General features: G+C 43.6%; 1 protein-coding gene across 3 annotated transcripts in view; it reads right to left on the bottom strand.

Moving 5' to 3' along the window:
* The window catches only part of mpped2a (metallophosphoesterase domain containing 2a), a 62,855-nt gene that overhangs the window by 39,304 nt on the left and 8,861 nt on the right, over positions 1 to 14,690 (bottom strand). For all 3 annotated transcript variants that reach the window (XM_061222043.1, XM_061222045.1, XM_061222044.1), the window contains exon 3: positions 5,077 to 5,258. In XM_061222043.1, coding sequence (XP_061078027.1) covers positions 5,077 to 5,258 — 182 coding nt within the window. The remainder of the gene's footprint in view (positions 1 to 5,076; positions 5,259 to 14,690) is intronic.

Genomic DNA, 14,690 nt, shown 5'->3' with positions numbered 1-14,690 from the left:
CTCTGTGAAACTGCATAGTGTTATTTACAGTACTTATACGAGTTCAATTGCACTGTTCAACAGCACTATGAAGCAGCATAGTTTAGTTCATTATCAGGGGTAGGAGCACATATACCCAACACTTTTAGGATAATCACATTTATAAATGATTATTTTAGATTGGCATTTTATTGGTTTTATTTGGAATGATAAATACATTATTTGTGCTTTGTGAGCCGGAACCAGAAAAGCCTGAACGCTGATTTTCAAAGTGATTGCTGCACGTTTTCATTTATTTTACTTCATCAAGCAAGAAATTAATATCTCATACCGATCAGCTGCCAGTTCTCTAAACCGGTTTTACCCTCACTGGGGAAAATCCAAGGTAAGACCAGCTGGGATTCTAAGATGGTTTCAGCCGTATTTTCAACACAGTTGGCTAGCAGGTCAATGTTGGTCTGTGGCAGGGCATTGTTGGGGGCAGAGTGATGGGAAACGCTGGGACAATGCGCCATCCATCACTGAAGACATTGCTCATTGTCGTTTGTTTGTTTGTTTATTTATTTATTTATTTAGCGAGTTCAACAAGCCGAAGGATGCTTGCCCTAGTACGAATACTCCGACACTTCCCCTCCATATTCCTGCCATTGTATTTGAAATCATGATACAAAGCCGGGTAACATTTAAGGTCGCTAGGGTGCTTCTAAGTCCCGCCCCGCCTAAGGATCGTGAAAAGTGACATTGACGAGCGCCGTACCTTTCTGAAAAGGTGAAGTATTCTGAGCCTGAAGGCCCAATGCCGGCATATAAAAAAGATGGCAGCAATTAGTTAGTTGGTGGACTAGCTGACTATATAGGCTGGTCAGTTGATGAACAGCTAAAAGTGTCGAAAACCCAACTTCAGCAGGTTGACCAGCTTAGGCTGGTTTAAGGTGGAGTTTTCAGCAGCGCTGTGGTACCGTTCCGTATTTCACAGAACTGCGCCGCATTCGCCCAAGTTCTGAGTATTTCCTCCCTGTACCTGCAACCAGGGAAATGTTACAAAGAAACGATCAATTAAGCAGTGCAGCTTATGTGGGTTATATAAGTCTGTGGAAAAACACTCATTACCTAAAGTGTTTATTGCACATTGAGCTCAAAGCCGCGGAGATGCACACTTAAAGTAGTAAATAGCAGTTAGAATTCACAGTTGGAAGCTAAAAGAATTGTTTGTAATGATTACATTTACTTTGACTAAATTTAAGTTGTTCCATAGATTACGTTGTTGAACACATTGTGCAGAAATGGCTCTATAGTGTGAAAACAGCAATGAGAGAGGTTGGCCACCAACAGATAAAGATAATTATTTTCTGAAAAAGTAAATGAAAGAAAAATAGGATGGGGACCAACAATTAGTTGAAAAGATGATTGGTTTGGAGATCAGGAGTTTGACGGCAAGCTAGGAACAATGATGCGTAACAACTTTCCACAGCGTTGTCCTGGTTTTCTGGACCTCCACACCAACTCCCTCTCTCTCTCCACCATAAGACCACTGCACAGACCTCCACACCAACTCTCTCTCTCCACTATAAGACCACTGCACAGACCTCCACACCAACTCTCTCTCTCTCTCTCCACCATAAGACCACTGCACAGACCTCCACACCAACTCTCTCTCTCTCTCTCCACCATAAGACCAGCACTCTGCACAGACCTCCACACCAACTCTCTCTCTCCACCATAAGACCAGCACTCTGGACAGACCTCCACACCATCTCTCTCGCTCTCCACCATAAGACCAGCACTCTGCACAGACCTCCACACGAACTCTCTCTCTCTCTCCACCATAAGACCACTGCACAGACCTCCACACCATCTCTCTCGCTCTCCACCATAAGACCAGCACTCTGCACAGACCTCCACACCAACTCTCTCTCTCTCTCCACCATAAGACCACTGCACAGACCTCCACACCAACTCTCTCTCTCTCCACCATAAGACCAGCACTCTGCACAGACCTCCACACCAACTCTCTCTCTCTCTCTCTCTCTCTCTCTCTCTCTCTCTCTCTCCACCATAAGACCAGCACTCTGTGTCATGCGCTTTCACGAGGTAATAACTGCGGTGATGAAGAGTGGCGGAACGTCATCTGAACACTTCATCTGGTTTACGACACGACTTTCAATGCCATAGGTCAGACCAAGGCCCCTGAACGATAACCCCTGCCCTGCCGAGTGCACCACCTCCAATACTCCCCAATAGGGGAAGCTCATGTCCCCCTGTGACCCAACATCACAAACACCTTCCTTCCATAAAACATCATACTCATCTCTTTAAACATAATTCTCATCTCTTTAAACATCATATTCATCTCTTTAAACATCATACTCATCTGTTCTAACATCATCGCCTTAACCCTTTAATTTTTTGGCTGGACTGCTTGGAAGGACGCACAGATTCTCCGCTGTGTTTCTCTTGGTGAGGACATTAAAGGGACAAAGGCCCAATGGGAAACTGTGCACGCCGGGGTCTTGCTGTTCTCCTAGACCTGAAGGGGAGTGTTTTTTGCGCCGACACCAAGCGTGACCTTCTAAGTTCGCCCACGCAATCCGGCTGCTCAGTCTGCTGCAATTAGCCATTAGCTTCCTTTGATAGCGTAGCCTGACATTTATCACAGAGTTCTCTTCTCTGAAGTGAATAAAATGGAGAGCTGCCCTCTAAAGTTGACCTTCCTGCCGGGAGCGGCCCAACAGAATTTGCCGCGCAATGTTTACCTGCTCGTCAGAGACCTGGGCTCACCCGTCAATTCTTCCCCAACCAAATTAGTGAGATTCGCTTTGGATTGATGCTTTAATCTCTGCAAAATTGCAAAAGCCATTAGAAAGGAGACGGTCCATCTTCTCGACAGGTCCCCAGCCCTCGTCTGACAGGCCGAGAGGAGCCGAGAGAATGCTCAACAGAGCAGGCTGCGGCAGGTGGCACTCTCAGCTCCCACGGAAAATAAACATCAAAGCAGGAGCGGAGTGCTTTCTGCACCTAGGAGTGGGCGTATGCGAGTGTGTTCTGCACACAGGAGTGGGCGTATGCGAGTGTGTTCTGCACACAGGAGTGGGCGTATGAGAGTGTGTTCGGCACACAGGAGTGGGCGTATGCAAGTGTGTTCTGCACACAGGAGTGGGCGTATGAGAGTGTGTTCGGCACACAGGAGTGGGCGTATGAGAGTGTGTTCTGCACACAGAAGTGGGCGTATGCGAGTGTGTTCTGCACACAGAAGTGGGCGTATGCGAGTGTGTTCGGCACACAGGAGTGGGCGTATGCGAGTGTGTTCTGCACACAGAAGTGGGCGTATGCGAGTGTGTTCGGCACACAGGAGTGGGCGTATGCGAGTGTGTTCGGCACACAGGAGTGGGCGTATGAGAGTGTGTTCGGCACACAGGAGTGGGCGTATGAGAGTGTGTTCTGCACACAGGAGTGGGCGTATGAGAGTGTGTTCTGCACACAGGAGGGGGCGTATGAGAGTGTGTTCTGCACACAGGAGGGGGCGTATGAGAGTGTGTTCTGCACACAGGAGTGGGCGTATGTGAGTGTGTTCTGCACACAGGAGTGGGCGTATGAGAGCGTGTTCTGCACACAGGAGGGGGCGTATGCGAGTGTGTTCTGCACAAAGGAGTGGGCGTATGAGAGTGTGTTCTGCACAAAGGAGTGGGCGTATGAGAGCGTGTTCTGCACAAAGGAGTGGGCGTATGAGAGCGTGTTCTGCACAAAGGAGTGGGCCTACGCCAGTGCATTCTGCGTATGCATAGGGTTCTTCAGAGCAATAACTTTGAACGTGGTGTGAGTCAGACACAAATTTAAAGCTTAATAATGTATTGGAATGGCTATGTGCATTGCCCCATCCCCATTCTTCAACACACTCTTGTTTTTAGCCATAAATCATTCAAACTTAACTTAAATTCTAGCGAGCTGTGAATGGAGCTCATAAGGGAATTGTTTTGTTTTTTTCCTGAAAGACACAACATAGTAAGGTGCTGCTTAATAATAACTTTTCTATTGTTGAGAATGTATTGTTCTCAAACATAAAACTGCTACTAAATGCTGGCCTAGTTAAAGTGAAAGAATGTGTCATTTACAGAGAAACTGAGAACTAAGAACCAAAGAAATGCTTGAAGACACCACGGTGAAGCAGAGGCTCAAGGCAGGCAGCTCCCAGCGTGTCATAACTTGACAAAAGATAGTGAGGAGAAATTGAAAGGTGAGTGGCAGTCTACAGGCGCTGCTTCAGACAACCCCGGCTCAATTTAAACCGCTTCTGGCGCTATTAATTAATAAACGTGTCTTTCAGAATGTTCAGAAATTCGTTAAAATGTGTTTTGCGGTGCGCAAGAAATTAATTGGTTTCTTCTCATTATGCCGCTCCTTTGGAATTAGCCCATTTGAGATAGCATGGGAGACTGGACACTCAGCGCTAACATTCCTGTGTGCTCTTTTCTACAGCTAAATTTTCACAATGAAAAACAGAAAGCAGGACATCACTGGTCACTCTTTCAAGTCAAGATTTTTCAGGTTCGGGCACACCCCTCGGTTCTCACATGCAATACGACACCAACAAACAGTAGCCATTTTGAATAGCGTAAGACAACAAAGAAAATAAATAATCAGTTTCTGTAGCAGATAAGTATGAGAAAGTGTTCAGCCCCACCTTCTGTAATGTAAGGCTGCACCTGTTGCAGAAAGAAAGTCAAAGGCAAACGTAGAAACGTAACCCTTTCTGCAGAGTGAATGAAACCCTACTGCATGAGCTCATTAGAAACGTAACCCTTTCTGCAGTGTGAATGAAACCCTATTAACCCTTTCTGCAGAGTGAATGAAACCCTATTGCATGAGCTCATTACAAACGTAACCCTTTCTGCAGTGTGATTGAAACCCTATTAACCCTTTCTGCAGTGTGAATGAAACCCTTGTCTATAACCGACAGTCTCGTTCATCGAGACCAAGCATAAGAAAGCCCCGTCAGCCCCCACGCCCCGCATAAGTGAATGAGGAGGCGCTGAACGGCGCTAAGAGGGAAGGGGAGGTTAATTGGGGTCGGCGAGGGAAAGGGGAAATGATAGTCTGTACCTAACCAGTCGTTAAACTTCTTGACCTCGGAGGGCAGGCCCAGCTCGGTGAAGTCCCCGCTGTGCAGCAGAACGTCGCCGTAGGGCATCTGGATCCCGTCGGTCCGGGAGTGCGTGTCCGAGACGCACACGAAACGCGTGTGTCCCGTCGGCTTTGGGGTGTCGTATGGGACGGGGTCCACCCTGGCGGAGAAGAGCGAGGGAGGTCAGCGTACGTCGGCAAAGGAGGAACCACACAGAGCGACGAATAGGTTGCCAGGACATGTAGTGGAAAGCAGAGACAATAGGGTTTTTAAAGAGCAGGTTGATATGGTGCTAGATACCATTTAGCTTTTAGACAAACTGAGCAGTTGTGTCATGTTACATGTTATGTTACGTGCGGCTTGTGTTATGGGTTGTGTTACGGGTTATGTTATGCTAGGGGTTATGTTATGGGTTATGCTATGGGTTAAATGGTAAATGAATGGTAAATGATTGGCATTTATATAGAGCCTTTATCCAAAGCGCTGTACAATTGATGCTTCTTATTCACCCATTCATACACACACCCACACACCAACAGCGATTGTCTGGCATGCAAGGCGCCGACCAGCTCGTCAGGAGAATTTGGGGGTTAGGTGTCTTGCTCAGGGACACTTCGACATAGCCCGGGCGGGGGATCGAACCGGCAACCCTCCGACTGCCAGACAACTGCTCTTACTGCCTGAGCCAAGTCGCCCCCCTGTTATGGGTTATGGGTTATGGGTTATGTTTTGGGCTATGGGTTATGCTATGGGTTATGCTGGTGTCTGTATGGGTGGAGTCTGTAAACAAAACAGGTTGCTGACAGGTTAAGAACGGGTTACGGAGCTTTCACAAATAAAGGGTGGAATTACAAAAAGCTTTTGACTGCAGGCTCATTTCAGCAATCTAAAGATTTTCCTCTTTGCACCAAAATGCAATGATTGGTCCAAATCAATATATCACTGATAGCATGTGGTACCACCAACCGTTTCCACGTAAATGAACCCTTGTTCTTCCGTCGCTAGCTATGGCCCCAAGAGGGGTAGGAGGGCACACGGATTACAAGCAGGGCCAGCCATAGATTAAGTTGCCAGGCTTGAGGAGGCTCATTGGCGGTAGAAAGACATTGCCCATTACCTTCTGAGCCAAGGCTTCTGATAAACCTCACCGTCTCGTGCCATCGACCGCGGCTCGCTACGCTAACGACGAGGCGACAAGACCAGACGCTGCAGAGTAGCAAATCCATTCTTCAGCAGTAAGAGTAGAAAACTATACTCACGCAGTAAATTGCAAAACATCTTAAACGAAAACAAATGGGAGCTTAACTGTTGTTTTACAAACAAGTACGACAGTTGTTAATGGCACAATACTACGCCTGTGCCTTTTCAAAATCCCTTTAATGAGCACCCGGTGTAGGACTTTCACACAGGCCAGTCCTCACATTGAGCTGCAGTTACATGGCAGAAGGCACAAAGGGTTAACTTAAGCGACATTTTTTGTTTCACCAGAAATGGCAAAAGCATTACACGAGCGAAATTCTCAGAAGCGACTCAACCGCTCGTGCAAAATTAGGCGGTGGGAGGGGACCTCTGAGAAACTCTTTATTGCGGCAGTCTGACATCGCCGCAAGTGGGAGTTGCGCAAGACGAGACTTCATTTTCTTCACCATGAGAATCGTTCGCTTCTCATCCGGGAATCTTTTTATTTACTTTTCTCCGAAGCATATATATATATATATATATATATATATATATATATATATATATATATATATATTTTTTTTTAAAGTCTCATTTGAAAAGAAGAAAGCTCTGGCCTGTAATTGAAGTCGGCTTCATGCAACTGACTGCCTGCCTCCCCACTCTCCCATTATTCCACTACTAAAGGGGATGTCAATTCTGCTCTCTCTTAAGAGCGTGCGTCTCCCTAATTAACACACGTGTCTGCAATCTGACAAAAAAATACAGACGAGAGAGGGCTGGAGGAAGAAAAAAAAAAAAAAAAAAAAAAAGAGAACAAAAACAGAAAACAAAAACACAAGTTTTCTACGTGTGCGTCACCCGGGAAGCTGAAAACCTTGCTTGCTGCAAAATTCCTAAAAACCGTTTCAGAAAGGCCAGCTCTGAAACAAGAAAGCATTTTACGGGAAAGCCATTTTTTATTTCTTTCTTTATTTATTTTAATCAATTTCATCTGCCTCAGCTGCAAGCTCCTTTTGGATCTGGAAGGAATGGAAGATAGTGTGCCCGAAACGTGTGTTGTATACATGCGTATGCCTATGTGTCTGTGTGTGTGTATGCGAGTGTGTGAGCATGCGCATGTGTGTGTGTGTGCGTGTGTGTGTGTGTATGTGTTTGTGTGTGTGTGTGTGTGTGTGCGCGTGTGTGTGTGTGTGTATGCGAGTGTGTGAGCATGCGCATGTGTGTGTGCAGGTGCATTTGTGCCTGTGTGTGTGTGTGTGTGTGTGTGTATGTGTATGCGAGTGTGTGAGCATGCGCATGTGTGTGTGCAGGTGCATTTGTGCCTGTGTGTGTGTGTGTGTGTGCGGTGTATATACGGCGGTGTGTGTGCGGTGTATATACGGCGGTGTGTGTGCGGTGTATATACGGCGGTGTGTGCGGTTTATATATGCCGATGTGTGTGCGGTGTATATACGGCGGTGTGTGCGGTTTATATATGCCGATGTGTGTGCTGTGTATATACGGTGGTGTGTGCGGTGTATATACGGCGGTGTGTGCGGTTTATATACGGTGGTATGTGTGCTGAGGTCACGTTCTCGGGTGAGCGGGTAAAGTTGTCCTCAGAGCCCTATACGGCTGCCTGGGTTTATAGGACCTGATGGCTCCAGACACAGAGGTGATGTGGGAGCAAAGCTACGTGCTCCGCTGACATAAATCATACACCCGGTATTAAACGTGAGACGACAAGATCGGAGACAGCTCTCGGCCGAGTCAGGCATCCTTCTCCTCCTCCCTTTAGTTCAGCTTTGTGTCCACAGCACACCAGGCCACAGCACATCCGTCCACAGCACATCCGGCCACAGGCCAACTACTTCAATAGCCCCAAATTATACCCAGTGAGTAGAGAGCGTGCGTTTACACGTCCCCCCTAACCCAGCAGGTTGTGAGATAAATGGGGGGGTGTAAGTACGCATGTTCCATAAATTAAGTGTGTAACTCAAAAACCTTCATGGGTGGTTTTTACATTTTCTCCACCTATAATTCTAGGACCCCAGTAGCGGATGAATCAAGGGATGAGCGCATAAAAAATTATAATATTAAAAATATGAATATTAAAATGGTTGTTCTGGGCTGGAGGATTTCTTGTGCTTCCAGATTCATGGGGGTTTGGACCAAAGGGAGAGATCATTTTGGTACAGAGGAGGATTATTTAAACTGTACAAGCTTATTATGACAGAAATCAGGTTATAAACGAGACGGGAGGACTGAAATGGAAATGGCACTGCTCGCAGCATTAAAACAAAATCTCAGAACCCAAACATATGAGCCGTCAGAAAGGGGCCTTGGATGCTGAATGTGAATGTTATCACAGAGCCAGCACACGGCCCAGAATCCTCAAACTCTCAGCCACGGAAAAACGCTCCAGACGCAAAGCGACTCCGGGGCCCGGAGGACAGCATTCCCAAATCCGCGATGTTCTCAGAACACGCTCGGCATGACTGCCGTTTTAAAAGCACAAAGCGTGCGTCCGATCGAACGGCCTTCCGTCCGACGGAATAACACTTATCCGAAGCGACTTAATCGCTGAAGCCCGTTTCGAACATCTGGGCTTTTAAACACACACACGGAGAGGGATATACCTTCATTGTGGCTTCAGCGGATGCAGGACTAAAAATCTCGAAAACGTTTTCTGCGAGACCTCGATCCACAGAACTACAGGGCACAGATGAAGGTTTAATTCCCCTTCTGCATCACGCCTGCTTCTCGGCTCTTCATCACGCATTACCAGGCACTGGCGGATCATCTGTGTGCTATGAGGTCATTCTGACCGCATCACCACACTATTCTGCATTAACCTGTTATTATTCTTTTATCATGTAGGGTTCTCCGTAAACTGTAAAGTGAGGTATTTTTCATAAACATAACATTCATTCTATGGTTTTTTTCCTGTCTATTTTGTCTTTTACAATATTATTTGTTTTATACCTGTATCAATTTTATATTTTAATTGTTTTTCTTGAGTAATGTGTTCTCTTATGGCATTGTGTCTACTTTTATCATATTTGTTTTTCACTGTTATGAAGCACTTTGTGGTGTATGCTCAAAAAGTGCTATACAAGTTATTATTACATCATTGTCATCTGCAAATGGGAAAGCAGGAATTCTATATGGGACTCAAAATTCTCTGGGTTTCTGATCACAAAATTCATGTCTTTGCAGTCTATCAGTTAAGGTTGGTGAAAACATTTGTTGCGCCATAAATGTTTTTTTTATACCCATTTTACCTTGGTGCGGATTTGGCTCAGTGCTATTTGCACCGTCTTTGAACTCCACAGAAAAGGGATCTCCCTCCTTTCTTAAGAAATCGTTTGCCATATCCAGCAGAAAGTTATTATTATTATTTTCCTTTTTTTCCCCACATCAGACAAACATCTTGGATGACAAGTAAATAGATAAATATATATATATATTTCTATTATTATTATTACTTATTTTTTTCTTGTAGTGTCAGTTCTACAAGCAGAATATGTGGTTGACGGGATCAAGACCTCAGACTGAAAATTAATTGCTGGGTCTTTGGTGGATAGAGAACAGAAAATCAAAGCACGTATTTTGATGCTCGACCGAAATGGAACGGCCCTCAGATCTGCTGAAGAAAGTCTCTTGCGTGCCGTTAAGGAGAATCACGTGAGTGTAATGTAATGTAATGCATGGTGAAGAGCCCTTTTCTGTGCAAAGCACTTTCACCTGCTGGTTTCCGTCTCAGAAAGGTTTTATTATTATTCTCATCATCATTATGATCCGAATGATACTGCACGTCCTGGGATGTGAATATGTAGCCAACATTTCTGACACACTAATGTGGAGCAGAGAGAGTAAATCATCCCTCAGCATTAATAAGGTCGGCTTAATACCCATTAATAGCCTTTGTCATTGCAACAGAAAGCCAGCATGTACAGGTGTTCACACGGACGCTTACAACGTCCACTACAGGAGAATTTGGTTTTGGTCGTTTGGAGATTATGGGCCCAGATTCAATGAAAATCAGCACTCACAATGAGGTGGCAAGAAGTAAGTCATGAAATCAGTTTTCATGGAAGAGAACACAGCCACACTACCAACTGGCCAGACAACTCGCTAAAATACCTGCCTCTTCATGCCAAAATCAGCTTGCTCGCACATTTCCAAGCACGCAAAATTCAGTCCAGTATTCACTGGAAGAGGAACAGATCAAACACACAAAGATAGACTGTTGCTACATTGAGATGATTTTTGACCATCCTGGTGAAATAAAATAATAATAATAATAAAAAAGTAATTAAGGAGTCATTAAATTTGCTTCTTTGGTTTAATTTGTTTTAGTAATGCACAATATAGAAATTATGGGGCCAATATTAATGCATAATATTTATCTGGTCATACTGCCCAATAGTAGCATATTTTGCATTATCGCACAAATTCAAACTGCAGTTTGAAGATGCAATGAAGGACTACACACTTATGGAGGAAAAAAGTTTGCAAATCTAACTCAATATTTCTACTTGCTTCCCCATAACATTTATATTATTAAAATGTTTACATGCATTTCATTTTACCGCGAAACTACGCGTTGAGTTTCAAGCCCATGAGCCGGTCTCTTTTAATAGCCAAGTGGAAAAACACATAAAGAATGCACACATATATACAATCACTGAGCACTTTATCACATAGACCTGTACACCAGCTTGTTAATGCAAATATTTAATCAGCCAATCATGTGGCAGCAACTAAATGCATAAAAGCATGCAGACATGGTCAAGAGGTTCAGCTGTTTCAGACCAAATGTCAGAATGGGGAAGAAATGTGACTTTGACCGTGGAATGACTGTTGGCACCAGACAGGGTGGTTTGAATATCTCAGAAACTGCTGACAACCTGGGATTTCCCCACAAAACAGTCTCTAGAGTTTGCAGGGAATGGTCTGAAGAACAAAAACATCCAGTGAGCAGCAGTTCTGCAAGAAAAAACACCTTGTCAATGAGAGACGTCAGAGAACTACCAGACTGGTCTAAGCTGTCAGGAAGGTGACAGTAACGCAAATAACCACACCTTACAACAGTGGTATGCAGAAGAGCATATCTGAACACACAACGTGTCAGACCTATAAGTGGATAGGCTACAGCAGCAGAAGACCTAAGTCTAACAAACACCCAATAACATGCTCACTGAGTGTATACAGTACTGTGCAAAAGTCTTAGGCACCTGTATAACATTCTGTACAGATAAGATTCTTTCAAAAATAATTCAATGAAAGGTCCTAAATAAACGTACTATACATTTTACATTACATTTTAGTCATTTGGCAGAATAGTTCAACAGAATCAAATCAATATTTTTTGTGGCCACCCTTCAGTGGTAAAACTGCATCACTTCTCTGAGATATAGAACTGCAGTACAGTGTTGGCTAAGAGGGATGGAGGTTGTTCCAAGCATGTTGGAGAACTTGACGCAGTTCTTCTGCAGACTTTGGTTGGGACCTTGCTTCTGATCTCAGACAGCCTTGATCAAGTTTTTATGAAAAAAGTAGTGAATTGCTTCCAGTAATATGTTACTTTTTAAAATTAAAAAATGTCTCCATAAAATTACATCTTTTGGAAAATGAATATTTGGAATGTGTGTTCTTTTATACTAACACCCACAAAAAAAATAAACATATATGTATATATATATATATATATATATATATAAAATGAAGTCTAGTGCCTAAGACTTCTGCACAGTACTGTATATAGCCGAGTTGTGAAAACGCATTGGCCAAGTACAGAGAAGTTGTAGATCAATGAGCCACCGCTGCCTGCCAGCTACAGATGTTGTGTGGCATCAGGGAATCTGATATTACATTTGAAAGGCAAGGATACAGGCTGAACCTAGACGCTAGAAAATTAAAACTAATTTGGTGAAATTCAGTTATAATTTAATTTCCACACAAGGTGACACACTGCGACCTTGTGAAGCAGCGTTTAATTTACACAGAACAAGAGCAAATGAAGAAATGGGCGATTCCTCCTACATTTAGGGTGGTCACTACGGAGAGCAGTGCGGCTGATCATGAGCCACAGATCTGTTCTTTCCACAAAACTCTCTCGCTACAAGTTACAAAGCTTTTGTAGGTCAAGTTGAAGGCAAACTTGGAAAAGTCTCTGTTGATATGAACTTTGTGACATGTGCAGCATAATGTCAGCAATGTGCCATACAGAGAAATGTTTGGTCAAACCAGCTCTAGGCTAAAATCATAGCTAACATAGCGAGCACTTCCTGGGTTGCTCTTTCGTAAACCTTTTTTTCAGCATTTTATCAATGGATGTTTCCAATTTAACGTTGTAAGTATCTGACATGAAGCAGTAAGTAGGCTAAATGCCCAGTAGGGCACAAAACAAATTCTCAAAATATGATTACTTAATAAATAAAATATAACAGATATTGTGCAGAGGTAGTACTCTAGTGCAACAACACCAAAGCAAAACAATCATGCAGATCAGGAGATAGCTGGAGCCATATACATTTAATGAAACTGAATGGGTTATACAGTTTGCCCATTGGTTAACAGCCGGTAAGAAATAACACTCTCTTTGATATGTACGTCTTGTTATAATGATATGATCCAGCTGTGATGTGGATCTAGCCAGCTGCTTAGCTACAGTAATGCTATTTATCTGTGCTTGCCTGTCCGTTAGTGAGTTTGCTATGGTATGGCCGCATTGTCAGGATAGTTGTTTGGGAACACATTTAAAGATACTGTGTGGATTCTGACAGGTGGGAGAGAGTAAATATCAATATCAACATTAGAACAACAAGTGAATGCAATTTCTGGAAGATTGTAATATCACAATGTAATAGAATGCTACAAAATTTGACCGCGAAGCAAGGTAAGGTAGGAAACCAGAATACTTTGTTGTATCATAATAATGTCGCTATAAATTGGTTTAATGTTATTATTTGGTCTAAAACAGGTGTAACACATCTGACTTATTATGTTGCAAACGAAGTGGTCATTTATCTAGACATACGAAAATTACTGTTCAGCTGCTGTGATCGCCGTGTCATTGAGAATGTGCTTTCACTAGTACAGACCACACTGAACAATTTACAAGACAGTTATGCAACTTAATTAAAAGGAACAATAAGATGCTATATTATACTGCACATATAAAAACCATCTTGCGGTCACATTAATTCATTCAAGCAGATGCCGCCAGCTGATTGCCAGGGACTTGCTGTTGCTAAGGGATATTTTGCTAAGATATTTGGTCAACAATTAATCGATGATTGTTTATTAATGTTAGCTTAATTTGCATCTCTAACCTGAAGCAAGTTAGCAAACAGATAGATACACACACACTGGCAGCATCATTGTGAAGCAGCACCGACTTCCTGCCTCTCCTCCATTTAACTCGTTCAGGCTTAAAAATTAAAAGCAAAAATGTTAAAGTAAAATTAAAAATAAAGTAAAATGTAAAACCGTTAAATAGAAAGCACATTTTTAATCAAAAAGTCTTGTGGCTTGTGGCTTTGAAAATAGTCTTTAAGAGTGAGGCTTTACGATCCCCCATAAGCATCTGCTACCACTGTTACTCAGACTGGCCAAGTCACTGAGCCTGTTTAACCGCCAGGTTGGCCCGAACGACGGGGAGAGGAGGGTCCATCCGGCCTGGAGAGAGCATCCTTAATTAGCACCCCATTGTTCCAGGAACACCTGCCCGTCAACTAAGAGCTGAACACCAGCAGCCATCTCACCCTAACGCTTTGCATCAATACCCAATCCAATGATCTAGAACCGTACCGCTGACCTGGGGGGGGGGTAAAAGGGCGATTGTCCTATTGCTGATATACCAAACTGTCCCTAATCTTCCCCAAATTTAATAAATAGGTGACTGCTTGCATTTGTAGATCCACAGAAGGGAAACTAGTGGTCAGCAATGAATGCAAGTAACGGACAATGAATATGGACTTAGCCTGTAAACGCCAAAAAACAGAATCCATTCCATTCGCAATTCTGTTCACTGTGAATTCAGCCAAACCAGGGGAATCCAGTTAACTGACTCACTCCTCATAGAACATTGGGAGTTTCTCCATTTGCCAATTGAAGGTCCATTTTCTGAATTGGCTCGATTGAAATAGAATGGAACCAAACCCTGAATGCTACAAAAAGTGTTTTATGATATCAGAAATTGCCATTCAGTGTCCACAGACAAAGCTGTGTGGTCGTTAAACATTACAAGGCCTTTGTTTTCCAAGAAATGGGCCACTTGTCATTTTGTCTCCCCCTACTCGTCCATATTGTGAGTCTACCGGTCTGTCTACTGACATTCCAGGGGAAAGTGTAATGACTCAGAGCACTCAGACTATTAATATTGGAGAGGGATAGAGACAGAGAGAGAGTGAGTGAGTGATAA

This window comes from Conger conger, chromosome 15, assembly GCF_963514075.1.
Source record: "Conger conger chromosome 15, fConCon1.1, whole genome shotgun sequence".
In the NCBI taxonomy this organism is placed as follows: Eukaryota; Metazoa; Chordata; class Actinopteri; order Anguilliformes; family Congridae; genus Conger; species Conger conger.
Note: the sequence above shows the minus strand (reverse complement) of the source record. Positions and strands in the feature narration are given on the sequence as shown.